The 20918-nt window shown below is 26.4% G+C and overlaps 1 protein-coding gene across 4 annotated transcripts in view; it reads right to left on the reverse strand.

The window, feature by feature from the left end:
- Nucleotides 1-3289: 3289 nt before the first annotated feature.
- Nucleotides 3290-20918, reverse strand: part of LOC135922522 (UDP-sugar transporter UST74c-like) — a 32990-nt gene continuing 15361 nt past the window's right edge. The window contains exons 9-11 of one of the 4 annotated variants that reach the window (XM_065456889.1): nucleotides 7087-7233; nucleotides 6026-6108; nucleotides 3290-3669 (exon numbers count right to left, since the gene is read on the reverse strand). In XM_065456889.1, coding sequence (XP_065312961.1) covers nucleotides 3564-3669; nucleotides 6026-6108; nucleotides 7087-7233 — 336 coding nt within the window. In that variant the 3' untranslated portion in view covers nucleotides 3290-3563. Of the gene's footprint in view, nucleotides 3670-3715; nucleotides 4383-5915; nucleotides 6109-7086; nucleotides 7234-20918 lie in introns of those variants that run through there. The other 3 variants (XR_010570945.1, XM_065456890.1, XM_065456888.1) reach the window with 3 other exon arrangements.

The raw sequence follows: 20918 nt of genomic DNA on the forward strand, positions 1-20918 counted from the left end.
ATTGTGACCATCATCAAAGCCCTGATCGACGGGATGACTGCTATAGAGGTGATAACCGAACCAACTATTCCTGTCGTGGTCAGCACAGACAAATCTCTCAAAATATTAATGGCTTTCCGAAATATTTGTTCGAAGCCCAACCATTATAATAATGACAATAATACCTACAACAGATCTTCTGACTATAAAGATTGTGATTGCCAATTGAATATGAACCATGCCATGAACATCGAAGTAATTGATGATGACGACGACTTAAACACAAACCTTAAAGAATATAATCTACAGAATTTGGAAGTGTACAATCTGGGGGTAAACGATACCAGATATGACGCGTACAACGTAACGGTGAGCATCAACAACATACCCACGTTGATGCAAATAGACACCGGTACAAGGTACACTATACTTCCTAAGCTGACAGCTAAGACTGTAGGCATAACCACGATACGTAAGACGGATATGAAACTCACTGTTTATGACGGCTGCGTCATCAAGATATTAGGTCTTGCCAATGTAAACGTTAAGTATGAAGGTAACTCACACGCTGGATCCCATAGTAGTGGATTGTGACTAGATCCCCCTGCTAGGGTGTATGTGGCTCCACGCCTTCAACAACATTTTAAAAACGTTCTTAGTGCGCTATAGAGAATGATCTTGAGAAGATAATCTCGACAACAAAAAAAGACCTAGAATCAACTTACTCCTACAAACCTAAAATGGTCAGACAAGAGAAAGTTCACTTAAAGCCGGATGCTGTGCCTCTAAGATCATTCAAGGAGATTTTCTTGTGCCAAGATCGATGCAACGACTTAGGAATTGGATAGCTGGCTGAATGACAACATAAACCTTGCTCGAGAAGAATCTAGATGTCTGATACCATGCACAAGCGATTCGATTGGGAAGTTAGCTAAGGGCTGCCTTTTCTTTACCAAGCCATCGTTCGGTTTGAAAAGAAGACTGCACCATGAACATGGATGGCGTATTGCGTGGCGATCATGAACGCCAATAGCGTTACCATACCACTCAACTTATCCAAGGAAATCATAAGCCGAATTTCTTTTAGGGTGGAATGTTAAATAATAGATATTATACCTTTCAGCGATTTTATATTTACATTTTTATTTATATCATTTTAATGTTACATTTTTTTTCCTTTTTATATCTTTTTTCAACAATAAATAAATAACCAATACAAATTGATATTAAAAAAAAATGTTACGTTAAAATGATATAAATAAAAATGTTAATAAAAAATTTACGCCGAAAGGTATAATCTCTATTATTTAACATTTAGGGATGATCATGATAAAAAGTCTTATCGAAAATATTTGACAATGACTGAATTTATTTTATAAAGGTTAAAATATTTTGTTTTTTGAAGACTTATTAGTGATAATAATTAAGGTTCGTAGATATTGAGGTTAGACCTTTTTTGGGTATGAAGGTTTGTGAGATAGGAAAGTAGGTTAGTGTTATTAGAGGTTTTTACTTGAAGTACATTTCAAAAAATATATATTAATATAGTTGATATCATGATCTTAAATCGTCTGCCTTTAATAAATTTAACTAAGAATATTATAAATATCAGATTTCAGAGGTGTAATTTCGCTAAGATGGTGAGGCCATTATTAAGTGGGTTTTCCTCATAAATTTAATTGGAGGTCTATAGATCCACTTATTATAGATCTTGTTGCCTATATTAGATTTTCATAAAATTATTTTGGCCTTAAATATTTCTTATAAAAACGTTATTATTCTAAAAATTTTGAATAATAGTCGTTATTTTTAAAATTCTACTTTATAGTAATATATTGCATGCATTTGTAAGGGGTTGGGGGAAGAGTGGGTGTAGGGGGGAACATTTTACTGACTTAAATGGTATATATGAAAACAGGAAAATTTCCGATAGGGGATGAATTCCCATTGCCCTCCCCCTGGCCAGGCCTATGCCAGATTGCATTTATTTTTTTGGTTATAATTCTTGATATGTGTAATATTTGTCGAAGAAAATGGTTACATTATACCTATATTAAAGTGAAACATTTTTCCAAAAATGATAAAGAAATATTTATATAAAAATAGAATGATAATGAAGATTGAATGAATGCACACGACTTTTTTATTGAATAGTTTCAATATTGAAATCTTATATTTCTTTTTCCAGCATATAAAAAAATAAATATTTTTCATAAAAAAGAAGTGGTCATTTCTTTGAATCTAATTTTATAGAATAAAAGCAAAGGGACGACATGTTCAAGCTCCTTTCTATATAAATATAATCAATAAAATATAGGAATTAAAAAAACAACTTTATACTATTAATACTTAAGTGATATATGAAAATTGAAATAAACATGATGAAACTATAGATTTTTCATTTCGTATAAACAAAATGAGTCTATAAAAAGAAGATTTTGGATTAAATTGAAACAATATAGGTGCCTGTTTTATTATATTTTCTTCTTATTATATTTCCTATGTAGTATTTTAAGAAGGGTTGTTATTGTTGAAATTTTTTCGATATATATGGTAAACATTAAATAAGCATAAAAAAATTAGAACCTCCTTTATATTTCCAGGAGTCGGTGCTCTCGTGATTGCATTAAAATTTCTAGTAGTGGGCAATTAATCTTATTATGCCCTATTAATTCTATCAACAAGTTATTTATATCTTCCAAAAAATAAATTTCATTGTCCCTTATTAATAATGTTAATAATACGTTATGCAAATTGGCTACAAGTTCCTTTAAGATTAACCCTATAACTATTATTACCAAATGAACTGCTGTTTTTGCTACACCGTTTAGAAAAATCAATGGCAAGTTAAAATATCATAGTAACCAAAGCGATTACAAATCGATTGTATAACTAGTCTTGACGTATTTTTGGTAATACCGATATCAAAATATTATATTAAAAAGGAAAGAAGTAATTCATCAATAATATCACTATTTTTTAATTTATAAAAATTAAATTAAAAGTGCATATTATTTTTCTTACATTTTTTTATCGGATTATAAATTAGTTGATGAAATTTTTTTTATACAGTATAACAGGGGCTTTATTAAGGCAAATTATCATTTTTAAGTACCGGACATAATGAATATATGACCGATATAGTGAGAGTATCTCTGTATTATATTAATGCATGAATAAAACATAAATGAGAGTATTTATTTATCATATGTACATTAGTTTACAATGATTTTTCAAAAAAGGAAGATAAATATATAATAGTACAGATTTATGTATATTTTTATCAATATAAAAATAATTATCACAATTGTATGATATAATAATCGTAGAATAATATTTATTCTTTTTTAAATAACATATAATGTGTTTTTCTTAAATAAATAAGAGGAAAGTTTTATACGATAATTAAAAAAAGGAAAAATAATTAAAAATTCTCTTTAGGTTTTTTTTGTGTGTGACTCAACTTAAATAATTAGGATGTCTTAATGAATAGAAAGTTATATAAATATATTATAATAATTATATATTTTTAAAAATATTATAGCACTGATTTAATGTCGAGGGTTAAATAATAAATATTGTGTTCATGCGTCGGCGATATTTTTTTTGATTAGCGTATAATCGATTATTTTTTCTTTGTTTAACTTTTGGAAAAACGTGAGGTACGAATAGAACAAACTTCCCAATATACTAATTTATTTTCATAAAAAAACAGGGAGTAATAGGACAATGACAACTAACCTAAACTCATGATACATTTATTAAAAGTGGGTATATAGTGAAGTCTCTGTACTCTAATAAATGTCACTAACTGATGGGGGACTAATATATGCATACCTTTAATGCAATATAGTCTAGGTCATATTAATTAAGGTAGGGTTCGGTCTAACTTAGTAGCCATTCCGAATGATCTTATCATAAATATTTTAATTAACTTATTAAATGGCTACATAATAAAACAGCATATAGCAAGTACCAACAATTATTGAAAAGTTTTTAACAACCGGTCCAGACCAAAGACCAGGAGCCTGAACAGCTAATTATAAATATTATTTAATATAATTTTTGCCATCTAATATATTCTGAATTATAAAAATAAATAATAAAAAAGAATCAAATCCCATCTGGTATTGCAATCAAAAAGAAGTTTTTTAAGATTTAGGCGTATTAGTAGAATATTTAATGAAATATGATAACGATTTTTTTGAGTAGTGATGCTTTATTAATTATCAATTCTGGTGATGTTTTGACACAATCATTAATGGCCAAATAAATGTGTGTTATTGATTGCTATACTAAATTAATATTGTATCTATCTCATGCTAGAAAAATTGGTGGAATTAAAATATTGTGATGAAATTGAATATTAACGGAATAGCGTGGTCACCTCGGAGAGTACGGATCTATGTGAAGATAAATATAAAATTATTAAAGATATATTAAAAGCATTGAAACCGTCTATTCAACAAAAATTCTTCAAACTTAACAATTAGCAATGAGGGATTTTTATGCAGCATTACTAAATTGTCGTAATAAAAATACAAAAGGTTCAAATACCCTTTTCACACCAAACCTATATCAAAGCAAAGGCTAATATTTAAAATGATGCAGTTTGTTCAGAATTATACATGAACTCACGATATCTGATATTGCTAACAGAGGGTTAAAAATCTACAGCCAAAGGCATTCAAATCAAAGATGGAAATCACTTCAGGTCAACATCTTTAAATTATTTAACTATATTTTTATTATTGTCTAGATTTATTTTAATAGATATTTTTTACTTAAATGTATGGGCCTGGGAAAATCAATGCTTAAAGATAGCATTAGTACAATCTAACCATAGCCCTCCCGAAGAATATAATTCAGGTGATGAATTATAAAAAAATCAGAATCTAAAAAAACCTACTTCAAATATATATAAGAAACAAATATAAAATTGGAAATAGTGTTGTTAAACGGCTCGTTTTGAGCCGATTCTTAAAAAAGACTAACTCAATATTTTATTCAGAAATATATTATAAAAGCCTTAAGAACTAGCTCATAGATGACACAAAGGTCTGAGCATCTATTAACAAAATCTAGAGGCTTAGGCCATATTTTCCTGGCTAAAATATTAAGTTAGCTGTTTTTAAATCGGCTCAAATCGAGCTGATTAACAACACTAATTTGAAACATTATTGATTCATTTTAAAGTGTTAAAAAAACCGAGAAAAAAATAATTATTGGAATTTGAATGTCCAGAAATATACAAACTTGCAGTTCCCATAACACAAGTTTCTGTTGAAAGGACCTTTTTCGGGATTAAAATTTGTGTCATCATCGCAGTGAAAATACATGAATCCAGTTAATTTAGAAAATTTATTGTATATATGTTCAAATAATGTATTTAGAAATGAATTGTGATACTTTTTTATTTTTTAGAACCGCAATGAACCTTTATAATTAGTGATCTAAGCTTTTATTTTTTTTCTTCTTAATAGCCGTAATCATTATAAATTTTTATATACTGAACCGTAATCAACCCGTTGTAAATAAGAAAGACTCGACCGTGACCTTTACTAGTTAGTATTAGGTGGCATTCATAGTGGGATCCGATCCGACAAAATTTAACAGCTGAGCGATTTTTAAAATCTTTTAATGAGATCAATTTTTGATTATTAAAATCAATAATTCTTATATTATTATCATGATAGAATTAAAAATAAAATAAATATTAATAAAGAAAAATCAAAGATGAGCTGTTAAATTGGATCTCACTATGAATCCAGTTTTAAATATAAGTAGTAGGGGTAATGATCTAAATGTGAATATTTTCAATTTATAATCCTTATTTTTTAAAAATCTAAAATATAGCATAAAAAGAATAAGGAAAAATAAAGCAGAAAGTCAAGAAGCTTAGGGAAAAGACTGCCGTTAAATCTAATATAGTTCACTTTGAGGATAGTGATGGCGAGCATGCTGTCATGAAGACAGAAATCCTTTCGAAGGGCTGTCAGAAAGCGAGCCGTTCATACATGTGTATTATATATTTTATTTTTCAAACCTTATATTCAATCCAACGAAATTTGGCCAGGAAAATATGTAATCACCTCCAATCATCATACCGGAATAAGTCACTATCATATTCTATATCGATAATTAAAAAGAGTAATATAAACATATTTCATATCAAAAAAAATTTGTTTAAAATCAATCTGAGAAGCCTCTTACCCTTTTGTCAAAATCAAAATATGATCTGGTCACTTAGTAATAAAATAATGATAAAGATAATATAGGTACGCACTAAATCCGACATCTTGACATATGTGATTGAAGGCATGTCTACTAGAAATATAAGCTAGGAAAATGTTATTATTAATGAGAAAGGATAATTATAAATTAATTCAAGAATTTATCAATTTTGTATTTAAAAATATTTATAATATCTATTTCATATAAAGCTATGTCCAATTTTTTCTATCTTTTTTAAATAAAAAATTTAAAACTTTTGCAAATTTTAATGAAATCGCATGAAATTTTCTATAATTATGCATTGAACATGTTTATATTTTTTACATTTAAAATAACTTATTTATTTATTTTCATTAAAGTTTTGAAAGTTTGTGAATTTAATTTTTTGATATTTTAGACACACCCTAACAAAGAAAAATAAGGAACTATCACGTTGTCTAGTAAAGGTATTAAGCAATAGAGGATGTCGCCGGATAAATGATGATTTACGTCGTTTAAGAAGCCTTATATTAACTTATTCTTCATGATTCAATCGATCAATAAATTCCTGACACGTTATATAGAAGGATTAACCGAAAATATAAATTCTCAAGGGTAGTCCTTAATTTTAAAACTTTCCAAAAAATTAAAAATGAAAATGATTTAAAAAAATATTATATATCTTCAGGCATGGACATCTGCCTAAATAAATGATGATATATCGCTTAAGAAGCCTTATATTTTATTTTCCATGATTCAATTGATCAATAAATTCCTGACACATTATATAGAAGGATTAACCGAAAATATTTTAAATTCTCAAAAGTAGCCCTAATTATAAAACTTTCCAAAAAATTAAAAATGTTTTTAAGCGATTAAAAAAAAATTATATACCTTCAGACAACCGATTATTGTAGTAGTCAGGGCAGAATTATAATGCGTACATAAAACGACGGAATAATTTAGAATAAATCCCATGAAACAGGATAATAAAAAGGAAAGAATAAACAAGGGTTCATTCCATGAGGTAAATTCAGCGAGCTTTAACATTGTTAAATATAAACATTTAATGATTAAAATGAAGTTCGATAACAAGGTGCAATTTAATATTACATATAATTACGTTATTCTTTTTCGTGGGTTATATTTTAAATGCAGAACACAGTTATCTTGCATTTTAAAGAATAATTTATGTTAAAGTAATTATTAAGTTTAGAAAATTTTAGTTGTAATTATTCCATTATATAACTTTTGTTAAATAGTATTAGTATATTTATCTACGCCCTTAGGATTATTTTCCTTATATTATATTATGAATAGTTTTTCTAGGTCTATTTTTTGTTTCTTTTAAAATACATGAGAAGAAAACATGTGGCCATTTGTGTTTCCAATTAATCGCGTGCTTTTTATACTTTTGGATTCCTTACCAAGATATTCATTTATTAAAAACTATTGGATCATCGTCCTGAATCCAGGTGTATAATTATAATCTCGAGAAGTATAAGAGGCATTGGCGTAGGCATGCCTCCCCTCCCCCCACATGAATTTCATTTTATCAATTGATAAAATAAATGCTTAAAATTTAAAAACTATTTCTATGTTTTTAATTTATAAATAATAATTTTGATCGATAGTATTTGATTATTTTTTAAATAAATTTTAAATTATCTTGCAATAAACTTGTCTGGTATGTAATACTTTTTTTAAAAAATTACTTTGTCAATTTTATTATGAAGAAACAATCATTAATTTAATCCTATTAATGTTAAGCACAGATATGCCTCATGTCCATTTGATTACTTTTTTTATGTCGCTATTGAATATACAACCACATCAAATCTCATATTTAAAAGATGATAGCATTTTTTATATAACAATAATAGTATAATTTATTTTAGATATTTCGTTTATTTAATATTTTTTATTGCTTTTGTGCTTCCAGCATCTTCGCTCTATTTTGTTTAATGAAATTTAAAAATCTTTCTATATTATTTATTAAACAAACTGTAAATAAAAATAACACATATGAAGATCATATAGAATCATATGATTCAAAAATATCTTGAATCGGGGAAGAGAACATAATGTATTCAGACCAAAGAGATTTATGATAATTTAAAATGTGATATTAATAAGCTTAAGACTTGCCGTAATTTTTATATCGCTTATACTGGTTATTATTTATTGGCTGAAAAAAAACTGATCGATGAACTAGTAAGTACTAATCATGCATTACATTGTTCATTACTTCTTAAATTTTCCTTCTAGCATGATGCCAATTTAAAATTTTTTTTTTATTTTACCAAAAATGTTTTTCAAACTATCTACCAAAAGGGTTGAAGCAGTAAAGAAGTATGATATACACACTAATTATTAACATTTTCCGAGAAAATGCTTCCAGTGGTTTGGCTAACTTTAGGCTTAAGAAGTGATATCATAGTTAGTTTTTGGTTTATAATTTGGTTACTTTTATAATGGCTGGCGAAATTGATTAAAAATTTATAAGGAACTAAATATTAATGCAACCAGATAGTTAGAACCAGGGATGCGAACCCGACAAAATTTTTGCCCGGGTTCGGTTCGGGGTATAAAAAAAAGGTGGGTTCGGTTCGGGTTCGGTTCAAGAATTTTTGAGTTGATAAAAAAAATTCTATATTTAAATCATAATAAAAAACTAGACATAAATTTGATATAAAAAATAAATTTTTTATTTTATTTATAGGCAAATATAGTTAAAAATACAAAGCATATAGTCATGTATCAATTTTAAAAATTTTATTTAGACGTATTAGCATAATATCTTCCAAGAGTTGTTCACTCATCCTCAATCTATGTGGTGAAAGAATGAATTTCAAATGTGAAAAAGATCTTTCAACGCTAACCTATATTAAATGTATTTATATGTGAAAATATGATAAATTAACTTGAGTTGCAGGAACAGCAAATATGATTTTAGATAAAATATATAATTCAGGGTGTTCCAGCTTAGCAGACTCCCAAAAATGCAAAATATTTTCCTTCTTATCTAATCTTTTATAATCGCTAAATCCAGTAATTATTGTTCCAATACTTTTCTCAGCAATCGTTGGCCCTCTTTTAAGTATTTTCTCCTGCCTTTCTTTAAGTTGTATCAATTTCTCTAAATCATCTTCTTGTTCAATAACTTCATCGGAACTAATATCATCAGATAAAATCGGCGTTGTTAAGCTTTTAATTCGTCTCCATAAATTGACAAGATGCCTTTTCGCACAAATCTTATCATCATCACTAAGTAATACCTGTAATATTTAAGGATTTATATTTTTTATATTTAAATATTTCATAAAATAACAATTTTAATATAAATCTAAAACAATTAATTTACTAAGCTTTTAATTAACCTTGTATCTTGGGTCCAGGTATATGGCAGCTAAGAGAATTTCGTTCTTTATAAACCTTTCTTCTCTGTTCTTAAGACAAGAATATAGTAATTGAGCAAAATGGTTTAGATTTTTTTCCAGTTCGATGCAGCATCTTAACCATGCTGCATAAAAATCTGTCAGTGTTAACTGTTCAGATTGGAATTGTTTGGTTGCAATTTTTAGCGGTTTTAAAATTTCAACAATCGTTATTATCTCTTTCCAATCTTCAGTCAATAAATAATCAGATTGCTCTGAAAAAAAATCTTCGATATTGGGTTTTAGTAAAATCAGCCTTTCTAACATATCATGGGTTGAATACCATCTGTGGCAATCTAACACAGGCTTAGGGAGTTTCATATTTTTTAATAACTTTTGGTAAGTGGGATGTCTTAATTTTAAATTTAGGCTCCTAGCTTTTGCAATGGTTTCCACAATAGGTGATAATTTTATAGCATCTTGAAGTGCCAGCTGAAGTGTGTGAGCTGCACACCGTACACTATAAATCGGATAGGATATAAAAGTTGATAAAAAAGTATTTTGTATATCATCAATATCATATTTATATACATTTACATCCATATTTTCCTCATCTGCTGATTCACTCCTTATATCATAATCAGTTTCAGGTTGCAGGAGCTTTATAGCTCTTAAAAAATTACAACCATTATCAGAAGTAATTGTGTATATTTGTTCAATATTAATTTTAAATTTTAGTAAAGTTTTTAATATATTCTCTTTTATATATTCTCCTGTACATCTCTCTTTCAGCTCTACAATTCCAAGAGTCCTCAAATTTATAATGGACTTTGATATAAATTGAATATTTACACCAAGAATTGACCTATCTAGTCGTTGAACTGCATCAACTTTTAAACTTATTAATTTTCCTTCTACCTCTCTCGATATTTTGTCTCTAATTGATTGGACTGTTTTATTAATAGTTCTGGATAAATTTTCTTTGTTTATAACTAAATTGAGCCCAGATAGGAGTGGATTTATAATTCTTTGAAATCCCGAATCTCTAATAATTGAAAAAGGCCGGCCATTTACAGCAACAAGTTCTAGTATAGAACTCATTAAATCATTAGATGATATATTTATACTTATATGCTTTTTTGGGAAAAAGGTTTCTATATTAATTTTAGGTTTTTTTGCCAATAACAATTCCTGATATTTGGTTTTTTCATTTAAATAATTTAAATATTCATTGTTGTGATTTCTTTCCAGGTGTCTTTCTAAATTTGACAAGTGATTACCAGACATTTTTACTTTGCAATATGAACATATTGATTTTTTTTCTATTGTATTAAGGGTAAAATGCTTATCAAATATGACTTTATCTTTAATCTTAAATCTATATAAAGAAGAACAATTTTTTTAAATAGCAATGATTTCAGAATTAAAAAAGAGATATTGATAAATTTAATTTCATTTATAATATGCACTTCATTAATATCTTGTAAAAATTAATCTGAACCAAAAATAAATGATTAGCATATATAAATTTTAAAATAATTTTAATAAGTTCACAAAAACTGCCCTACATTTAACAATTTTTAAGTTAGATGTTTAGAATTTTTAAGTTAGATGTTTAGAATTTTTTAAATTAACAATATAATAATTTTTACTTTGATTTGTTAACCATTTTCTTCTAATTAATAATCTTTAAGAATAATAAGATAAAAATTTAAAAATAAATGGCGTAAATTAATTCAATTGTTTAAAATTTTTTAACACTCTAGCAATCGAGAATAAATTTAAAAATGGCATAAATGAATTAAGTTGTTTAAAATTTATTAACACTTCATTTAATTGGAAATTTGAAAATATAATATTTGTATTTACATATATTAATATATGATTTTAAATAATACACTGAACCCGGGTTCAAATAAAATTCTTGGGTTCGGTTCGGGGTTTTGAAAATTTTATAAATGGGGTTCAGGTTCGGTTGGGGTTTAGAGTTTTTTTCTAAAAACCCGGGTTCACTTCTCCGGGTTCGTGTTCGAATCCCTGGTTAGAACTTTTATATTCTCCGTTAAGGCATTTTTGACAATTTTTTATTTTTATAAATAATTCTATTCCTCTTTATACCAACTACCAAAGAGAATAAACCAATAAAATATACAAATAAAGTTCTATTTAAAGGAGTATGTCAAGTTTCCAAAAGTAGCTCGCTTCAAGCTTAGAGCGTGACCTCATAGTTTTAATTTTCGTGGTTCTCATATTTGAGTGAGGAATTGAAATTACTAGTCAGGCCACTTCCAAACACGACGTTTTTTCAAAACGCTTTCCGAGGCACGTTTTTTGCAATATTTTTTACTTCCAAACAGCAACGATTTATATTTTACAGTATATTTTTTAAAAATGGATCTTATAACTAGATATTTTATTATGAGAGATTATTAAAAAAAACGAAAAGTATAATTTATAAAGAAAGAGATCTGTATATGAACTATATCAATTTAAATGATTCGCAATTCTTTCACTATCTTGGATTATCAAGGAGTAAAAAATTATCTAATGAAACCTTATTCTACGAAGAATACCAGCCCAGAAGAAAAATATTATAATTATAAATTAAGTAGTGCTAGAATGTGCATTGAATGCACATTTGGCATAACTACTGCTAAATTTGCCCTACTTTCTAAAGCTATAGAGTGTTGAGTTGAAAATGCTGATAAAATTATATCTACAATTACTCTTTTACATAATATTATTATTGATTATGATAAAATAGAATATACACCTAATATTTTACCCAGGGATTCGAACCGAACCCGGAGAAGTGAACCCGGGTTTTTAGAAAAAAACTCTGAACCCGAACCAAACCTGAACCCCATTTATAAAATTTTCAAAACCCTGAACCGAACCCAAGAATTTTATTCGAACCCGGGTTCAGTGTATTATTTAAAATCATATATTAAATATATGTAAATACAAATATTATATTTTCAAATTTCCAATTAAATGAAGTGTTAATAAATTTTAAACAACTTAATTCATTCATGCCATTTTTAAATTTATTCTCGATTCCTATTGGAGTGTTAAAAAATTTTAAACAATTGAATTAATTTACGCCATTTATTTTTAAATTTTTATCTTATTATTCTTAAAGATTATTAATTAGAAGAAAATCGTTAACAAATCAAAGTAAAAATTATTATATTAATAATTTAAAAAAATTCTAAACATCTAACTTAAAAATTGTTAAATGTAGGGCAGTTTTTGTGAACTTATTAAAATGATTTTAAAATTTATATATGCTAATCATTTATTTTTGGTTCAGATTAATTTTTACAAGATATTAATGAAGTGCATATTATAAATGAAATTAAATTTATAAATATCTCTTTTTTAATTCTGAAATCATTGCTATTTAAAAAAATTGTTCTCTTTTTATAGATTTAAGATAAAGTCATATTTGATAAGCATTTTACCCTTAGTACAATAGAAAAAAAATCAATATGTTCATATTGCAAAGTAAAAATGTTTGGTAATCACTTGTCAAATTTAGAAAGACACCTGGAAAGAAATCACAACAATGAATATTTAAATTATTTAAATGAAAAAACCAAATATCAGGAATTGTTATTGGCAAAAAAACCTAAAATTAATATAAACCTTTTTTCCAAAAAAGCATATAATTATAAATATATCATCTAATGATTTGATGAGTTCTAAACTAGAACTTGTTACTGTAAATGGCCGGCCTTTTTCAATTATTGAAGATTCGGGATTTCAAAGAATTATAAATCCACTCCTATCTGGGCTCAATTTAGTTATAAACAAAGAAAATTTATTCAGAACTATTAATAAAACAGTCCAATCAATTAGAGACAAAATATCGAGAGAGGTAGAAGGAAAATTAATAAGTTTAAAAGTTGATACAGTTCAACGACTAGATAGGTCAATTCTTGGTGTAAATATTCAATTTATATCAAAGTCCATTATAAATTTGAGGACTCTTGGAATTGTAGAGCTGAAAGAGAGATGTACAGGAGAATATATAAAAGAGAATATATTAAAAACTTTACTAAAATTTAAAATTAATAATGAACAAATATACACAATTACTTCTGATAATGGTTGTAATTTTTTAAGAGCTATAAAGCTCCTGCAACCTGAAACTGATTATGATATAAGGAGTAAATCAGCAGATGAGGAAAATATGGATGTAAATGTATATAAATGTGATATTGATGATATACAAAATACTTTTTTATCAACTTATCCGATTTATAGTGTACGGTGTGCAGCTCACACACTTCAGCTGGCACTTCAAGATGCTATAAAATTATCACCTATTGTGGAAACCATTGCAAAAGCTAGGAGCCTAAATTTAAAATTAAGACATCCCACTTACCAAAAGTTATTAAAAAATATGAAACTCCCTAAGCCTGTGTTAGATTGCCACAGATGGCATTCAACCCATGATATGTTAGAAAGGCTGATTTTACTAAAACCCAATATCGAAGATTTTTTTCAGAGCAATCTGATTATTTATTGACTGAAGATTGGAAAGAGATAATAACGATTGTTGAAATTTTAAAACCGCTAAAAATCGCAACCAAACAATTCCAATCTGAACAGTTAACACTGACAGATTTTTATGCAGCATGGTTAAGATGCTGCATCGAACTGGAAAAAAATCCAAACCATTTTGCTCAATTACTATATTTTTGTCTTAAGAATAGAGAAGAAAGGTTTATAAAGAACGAAATTCTCTTAGCTGCCATATACCTGGACCCAAGATACAAGGTTAATTAAAAGCTTAGTAAATTAATTATTTTAGATTTATATTAAAATTGTTATTTTATGGAATATTTAAATATAAACAATATAAATCCTTAAATATTACAGGTATTACTTAGTGATGATGATAAGATTTGTGCGAAAAGGCATCTTGTCAATTTATGGAGACGAATTAAAAGCTTAACAACGCCGATTTTATCTGATGATATTAGTTCCGATGAAGTTATTGAACAAGATAATTTAGAGAAATTGATACAACTTAAAGAAAGGCAGGAGAAAATACTTAAAAGGGCCAACGATTGCTGAGAAAAGTATTGGAACAATAATTACTGGATTTAGCGATTATAAAAGATTAGATAAGAAGGAAAATATTTTGCATTTTTGGGAGTCTGCTAAGCTGGAACACCCTGAATTATATATTTTATCTAAAATCTTATTTGCTGTTCCTGCAACCCAAGTTAATTTATCATATTTTCACATATAAATACATTTAACATAGGTTAGCGTTGAAAGATCTTTTTCACATTTTATATTCATTCTTTCACCACATAGATCGAGGATGAGTGAACAACTCTTGGAAGATATTATGCTAATACGTCTAAATAAAATTTTTAAAATTGATACATGACTATATGCTTTGTATTTTTAACTATATTTGCCTATAAATAAAATAAAAAATTTATTTTTTATATCAAATTTATATCTAGTTTTTTATTATGATTTAAATATAGAATTTTTTTTATCAACTCAAGAATTCTTGAACCCGAACCGAACCAAACCCGGGTTCAAAAATATTTCCCTGAACCGAACCCGAACCGAACTCATTTTTTTTTATACCCCGAACCGAACCCGGGCAAAAATTTTGTCGGGTTCGCATCCATGATTTTACCTGTTACTGAAAATTTAGGGATCAGTAGATCTTTAAATGCTTCAAGTTCTAATTCAAGAGAAATTAGAGAATTATTTAAAAACTATTTTAATTCTTAAATATATGTTTAATTTAACATTTTATCATTATATATTAAATAAATAAATTACTTTTGTATGTGTATATAAATTAATAAATTACTTTTGTATGTGTATATAAATCACTTATGTATGTGTATATAAATCATTTATTTTATTTTAATTTAAATTTATAAAATAATACATAACTATTTAAACATCAACATTTTCTACTATAATATTATTTATATAATTATAAATAAGAGTTTGCACATTAATTTTCATGGCGTCCTTAACTTCATTTGGCACCTTCTTTACATTATCAACCAAAGACAGGCACCATAATCTATCTGGGTCATTATCAATTTCTAACATTTTGTCAAAATATCTTTCCATTGAGTCTTTTGTTACTTTAGCCCTTTTTACAGGTCTTACATTCTCTATATTATCTGTGATATTATTTAGTGTCTTTCTTGGTGTAGTGGAAGTAGTAAGAAATGATAGTGAATCATACCATTTCCATGGAGTGCTAGCTTAAGCAGCATCCCCTGAATGCACTTCTTCTCTCTTTCTCTTTTCCTTTAAATAAGAATCCCTCAAATTCTTCCATTTTAATTTACAGACATTTGGGGATGAATCAAGCCTGGTAAATAATAAAGAATAAAAAATAATTTTATTTAAATAAAGATATAAATTATTAAAATTCATATTCCATGCTTACTAATAAATAGTATCTAATTACAAAGTCTGTTAATTAAAAATTATTATTATAAAATAGTCAATATTTTCAATATAAAGTCTTGTTCTACTTTTTAGCACATAAAGTCCATAGTTCATCTACTAATAATCTATTAGAATAATTATTATTAGATTGGTTCCATAAATCGTCATGATCTTCTACAAAATTTATCAATTCAGATACAAAATTTCCTCTAAAATCATTTCATTTATTGAATATTAAAAATTATTTATTCATTTCAATTGTATCAGACGCCATTTAATCGTTAAAAAATATCAAGCTAGTTTGTTATTAAAATAATCGCAAAATCGTATGCATGAAAAAATCGTTTGGTTTGGAAGCACACATCTATAAAGCTTAATTTGTTATTTATCGCTTTGAAAAAACGTCGTTTTGAAAGTGGCCTAAGGATTCTTAAAATATTTAGTTAGTCGACTTGTACAAGATCATAAGAAATAGAGAACGACTTTACCATATAATAGGCCTATTCAAAATTAATTCGAATCGAATAATTACGAATAATAAATTATTTGTTTTATGTGAATACGAATAATCATTTATTCGATCCGAATAAAACGAATTATTCGTAATATTTAATAAATCTAACATTTGTCATTTCTATTTGTTGACCGGCCAATCTGACAGGTGATGTGTTTGTGTTTATAAAAATTCAAGCACAAATTTAAAATTTCTGAAGTGAAAATTTAAATTTTTATTTCCCACATTTTTTGAATCTCACGAAAAGTTTATTTTTTGAATTTCATAATAAATTATATTAAAAATTACACAAACCAGATGTATATAATTACATCTCTACAATAATTATTGTTAGCTAGCCTAATTATGTTAGAGGAGAATGCTTGTGATGAAATTATGCTATGTTGAAGATGAGAAAATTTCTTCACAAAAGAGAGCAATCATATGGGATCATCAAATCCTTAAAGAGGGTGAAAAGGCTGATTGCAATCATTGGAAGAGTATTATAAAATGTAAAGGCAAAACAACATCTCCTCTTATTAATCATTATAAAAGGTTTCATTCACACCTTAGTAAAAAAATATAATAAAATTGACATTTTTTTAAAGTCTACACCAAATTCTTCAAAAAAAATTAATTTTAAGGATAATTTATTAAAATTATTAATTCAAATGATTTTAAAAATTTTATAAGTGATCTTGATTGTTCTGTAAAATCAATATGCTCCAATACTCTTAAATTGCACGTGTATAATACATTTGCAAAAAAAGAACAGTTGGTAAAAGAAATAATATCTAAAAATAAAAGTCAGATTAATTTTTCATCTGACATTTGGACTAACCCAACACAGGTTACTATTTTAGGGCTAACAGCCCATTTTATTGATGATAATTTTAAAATAAATAACATAATTTTGGATGTCAGTCCAATAAATGAAACACATTCAGGTGAAAATATATTTAAAGCCTTTGTTAAAATAATTAAAAATTATAATTTAAAAAATAAATTTTTTTATATAACTTTAGATAATGCAGCTAATAATAAAACATTTATTGATATGATACATTTTCTTTAAAATGTCCATTAATAAAAATAGGGCACATTCGATGATTTGCCCATGTAATTAATTTAATATCTAAAGAAATTTTAGACCCTTCAATTCTAAAACTAAGAAACATTATTAGAATGATTCGTAATTCCCCTAAAAAATTAAATTTATTAAAAAATATATGTGTTCCCTACACCCTCCCCTAAATTTTTACCAAAATTGGATTGAAAAATAAGGTGGAATAGCACCTACCAAATGATTAAAAGGGGCTTATTGTTAAAGCCTGCTATAACAAAATTAGTTAATGAAGTAATAACTAATATTAAAATTCTTCAAGAAAAACAAATATCAGAGGTAAACTAAAATTTATAATAAGGTAATAATATAATACTTTAATAACATAGGATGAATGGGAGGATCTTATAAAAATTAAAGCTATCCTATTGCCTTTATATAAAACTACAAATATGGTATGTGGGGAGAATTATCCTACTTTCAATTTGGTTATACCCTTATATTTTAATTCTTGAAAAATGAAAAACCTGGTTTCCATAAATCCTTTAACAATCAGAGCAGCATGTGATAAATTTTTGAGTTATTATAATTTAAATTCCGATGATGCAATAATAACCACAATATTAGATCCCAGGCTTAAAGTAGAATATTTTAAATAAATAAATTAATATCTGTTGATTATGATATTGACATATCCAAGTTAATGGACAAATTTAAAGAGATTTACAATAGATATGCATGTATTTAATTTACCCCCATTTAAATATGATTTTATTTTATAAGCTCATAATTATAGTTGTCAAACAAATAAGGATAAAATTCAAAAAAACAGGCTAGACATTGTTTTTAAACAAAATAATATTCAACTGTGTGAAATAAATTTTTATCTGAGTGAACGTGATACTGACCTGTTAATGTGGTGGAAGGCAAATGCATATCGGATCCCCATACTGTCGAAAATGGCAAGGGATTATCTATCTATACAAGAAACATCAACTGCTTGTGAAAGGTTTTTCTCAGTTGGAACTAATTTATTGTCAAAAAACCGCATGTCATATAAGGAAGAAAATATAAGAAAAACTCTTTGCCTTAAAAATTGGCTTAAATTATAAATTAAATTAATAATATACATTTTAATTTTGTTTATAACTTGATTATATATTATATTATTTATTATCAGATTATTGATTACATATTATTATAATTTTTTTGTTTAAAATCAAATTTGTATTAAAAAAATTTGTCAATATATTTGAGTAGTGTTGTTAAAAAGTCGAGTTCACCCGACTCCGACTCAGAGTCTGAAGTCGTTAGTAGTGAACTCAAGTCGACTCAGGTCGTGAACTCAAGCCGACTCAAGTAGTGAACTCCAGTCAACTCGAGTCATGCACTCAAGTCGATTTGAGTCGAGAACATGAGTTTTCCATTTGAGTCGAGAATTTAAGTCGACTAGAGGACGAATATTTCGAATAGGTATTGTATAATATTATTTTTGTTACAATTAATTTGTGGTTTTCATGCAAAATTTGAATTGCTAAGAATTTAAAATCTTCTTTTTTAATTAATATTTTTGTGAATTACAAATCTTTTATAGGTTTATTTTTATCATTTTTGTAAAATTATCTATTTTTTTAGTATATTAAAAGAACTAGTTTAAATAATTTATAAATATTTGTATTAAATTTTTATGTTATTTATAATATTTTAATGTGACAATTATCATGTTATTTTTTAACATTTTTGAAATTTTTGGTACTAAGGGTAAAAATATAATTTATATTATAAATATGTTAAACTATAAATTCAATGATGATGTTCCTTTGTAAAAATGACAAATATCATAATCTGTATTTTAAAACATATTAGTTTATTTTTGACGCTATAATGGGTAAAAATATAGATTGTAAATATGTTAAATTAAAATTTCAATTAATATTTCCCCTAGATAAGTGACGTCATAATCGTTATTTTTAAAGTTTTTTGACGCAAATAAGTAAAAATATAGGCTGTAAATAATCCGTTTAATTAAAAATTCAGTGAAGATGTACCATAGATATGTGACAATTGTCAAAATCGTTATTTTTAAAATTTTTTAAAGCAAATGGGTAAAATATATATTGTAAACATGTTAAATTAAAATTTCAGTGAGGATATACCATAGAAAAGAGACAATTGTCATAATCGTTATTTCTAAAGTTTTTTGAATTTTGACGCAAATAGGTAAAAATATAGATTGTTAATATGTTAAATTAAAATTTCAGCGAAGATTTCCCCTTGATAAGTGACAATTGTCATAATCGTTATTTTTAAAGTTTTTTGACGCAAATAAGTATAAATATAGGCTGTAAATACGTTTAATTTAAAATTCAGTGAAGGTGTACCATAGATAGGTGACAATTGTCATAATCGTTATTTTTAAAATTTTGTGATTGCAAATGGGTAAAATATATATTGTAAACATGTTAAACTAAAATTTCAATGGAGATCTACCATAAATAAGTGACAATTATCATTTTTTTTTCATCTAATTCTCAACTCCCTTTTGAAATTATTTTAATATATATATTTTGAAATTATCACATTACTCATATCCATTATTTTTAAATTAGGTTAATATGATTTTGTTGGGAAACACTTAAACCTCTGGGCAGATGATAATAGTATCATATATGTTAAATTTTTTGAGCCAACCGGAATGGAGTTGAACTAGAAAGATGCATCAATATAAACATCATATTTTTGGGAACAACAAATTTAAAAATATTTTTTCTTTGATCTTTTAAATCAATTTTAGATCTTAGAAACTACTATTTGGATATATCTAGTAAAATACGCCCCCCTCTGATTATACTATTCATACAAAAAATCTATTTATATTGTTATCATCTAAATCAGTCATATATATGAATTTTTATTTATTAAAATTTCAACGTAAACAATAACTTTATAATGAAATAGGTTATATAAATAATGATTTAAAATATCACATTATTTAACAATGTACGAATAATTAAAATATCATCAAGTATATCTTTGTCTGATCTTGTCCTTAGAGAGGTTACAGTTAGTGCTATTGCACTAAATGCTCTCTCAACTGAGACCTGGATGCAAGGAGCAGCAAGAATTATTTGAGATAATTTAAATAATTCTGCATCTTATTTTTTTATTTTGCATTATATATAAAAAAGAAAATTTTGTAATTTTTAATTTTAAGTTTAACTTTCTTGTTTTTTCCTTTTATTTTTTTTTTCACTTGTTTATTATATTTTGAAATAAAAAATCATGAATTAATAATGTTATATAAAATAAAAAAAATGAATAAAATAATTGTTTTATAATAAAACCC

The sequence above is a fragment of the Gordionus sp. m RMFG-2023 genome, chromosome 1, assembly GCF_954871325.1.
Source record: "Gordionus sp. m RMFG-2023 chromosome 1, tfGorSpeb1-WG-v2, whole genome shotgun sequence".
Lineage (NCBI taxonomy): Eukaryota > Metazoa > Nematomorpha > Gordioida > Chordodea > Parachordodidae > Gordionus > Gordionus sp. m RMFG-2023.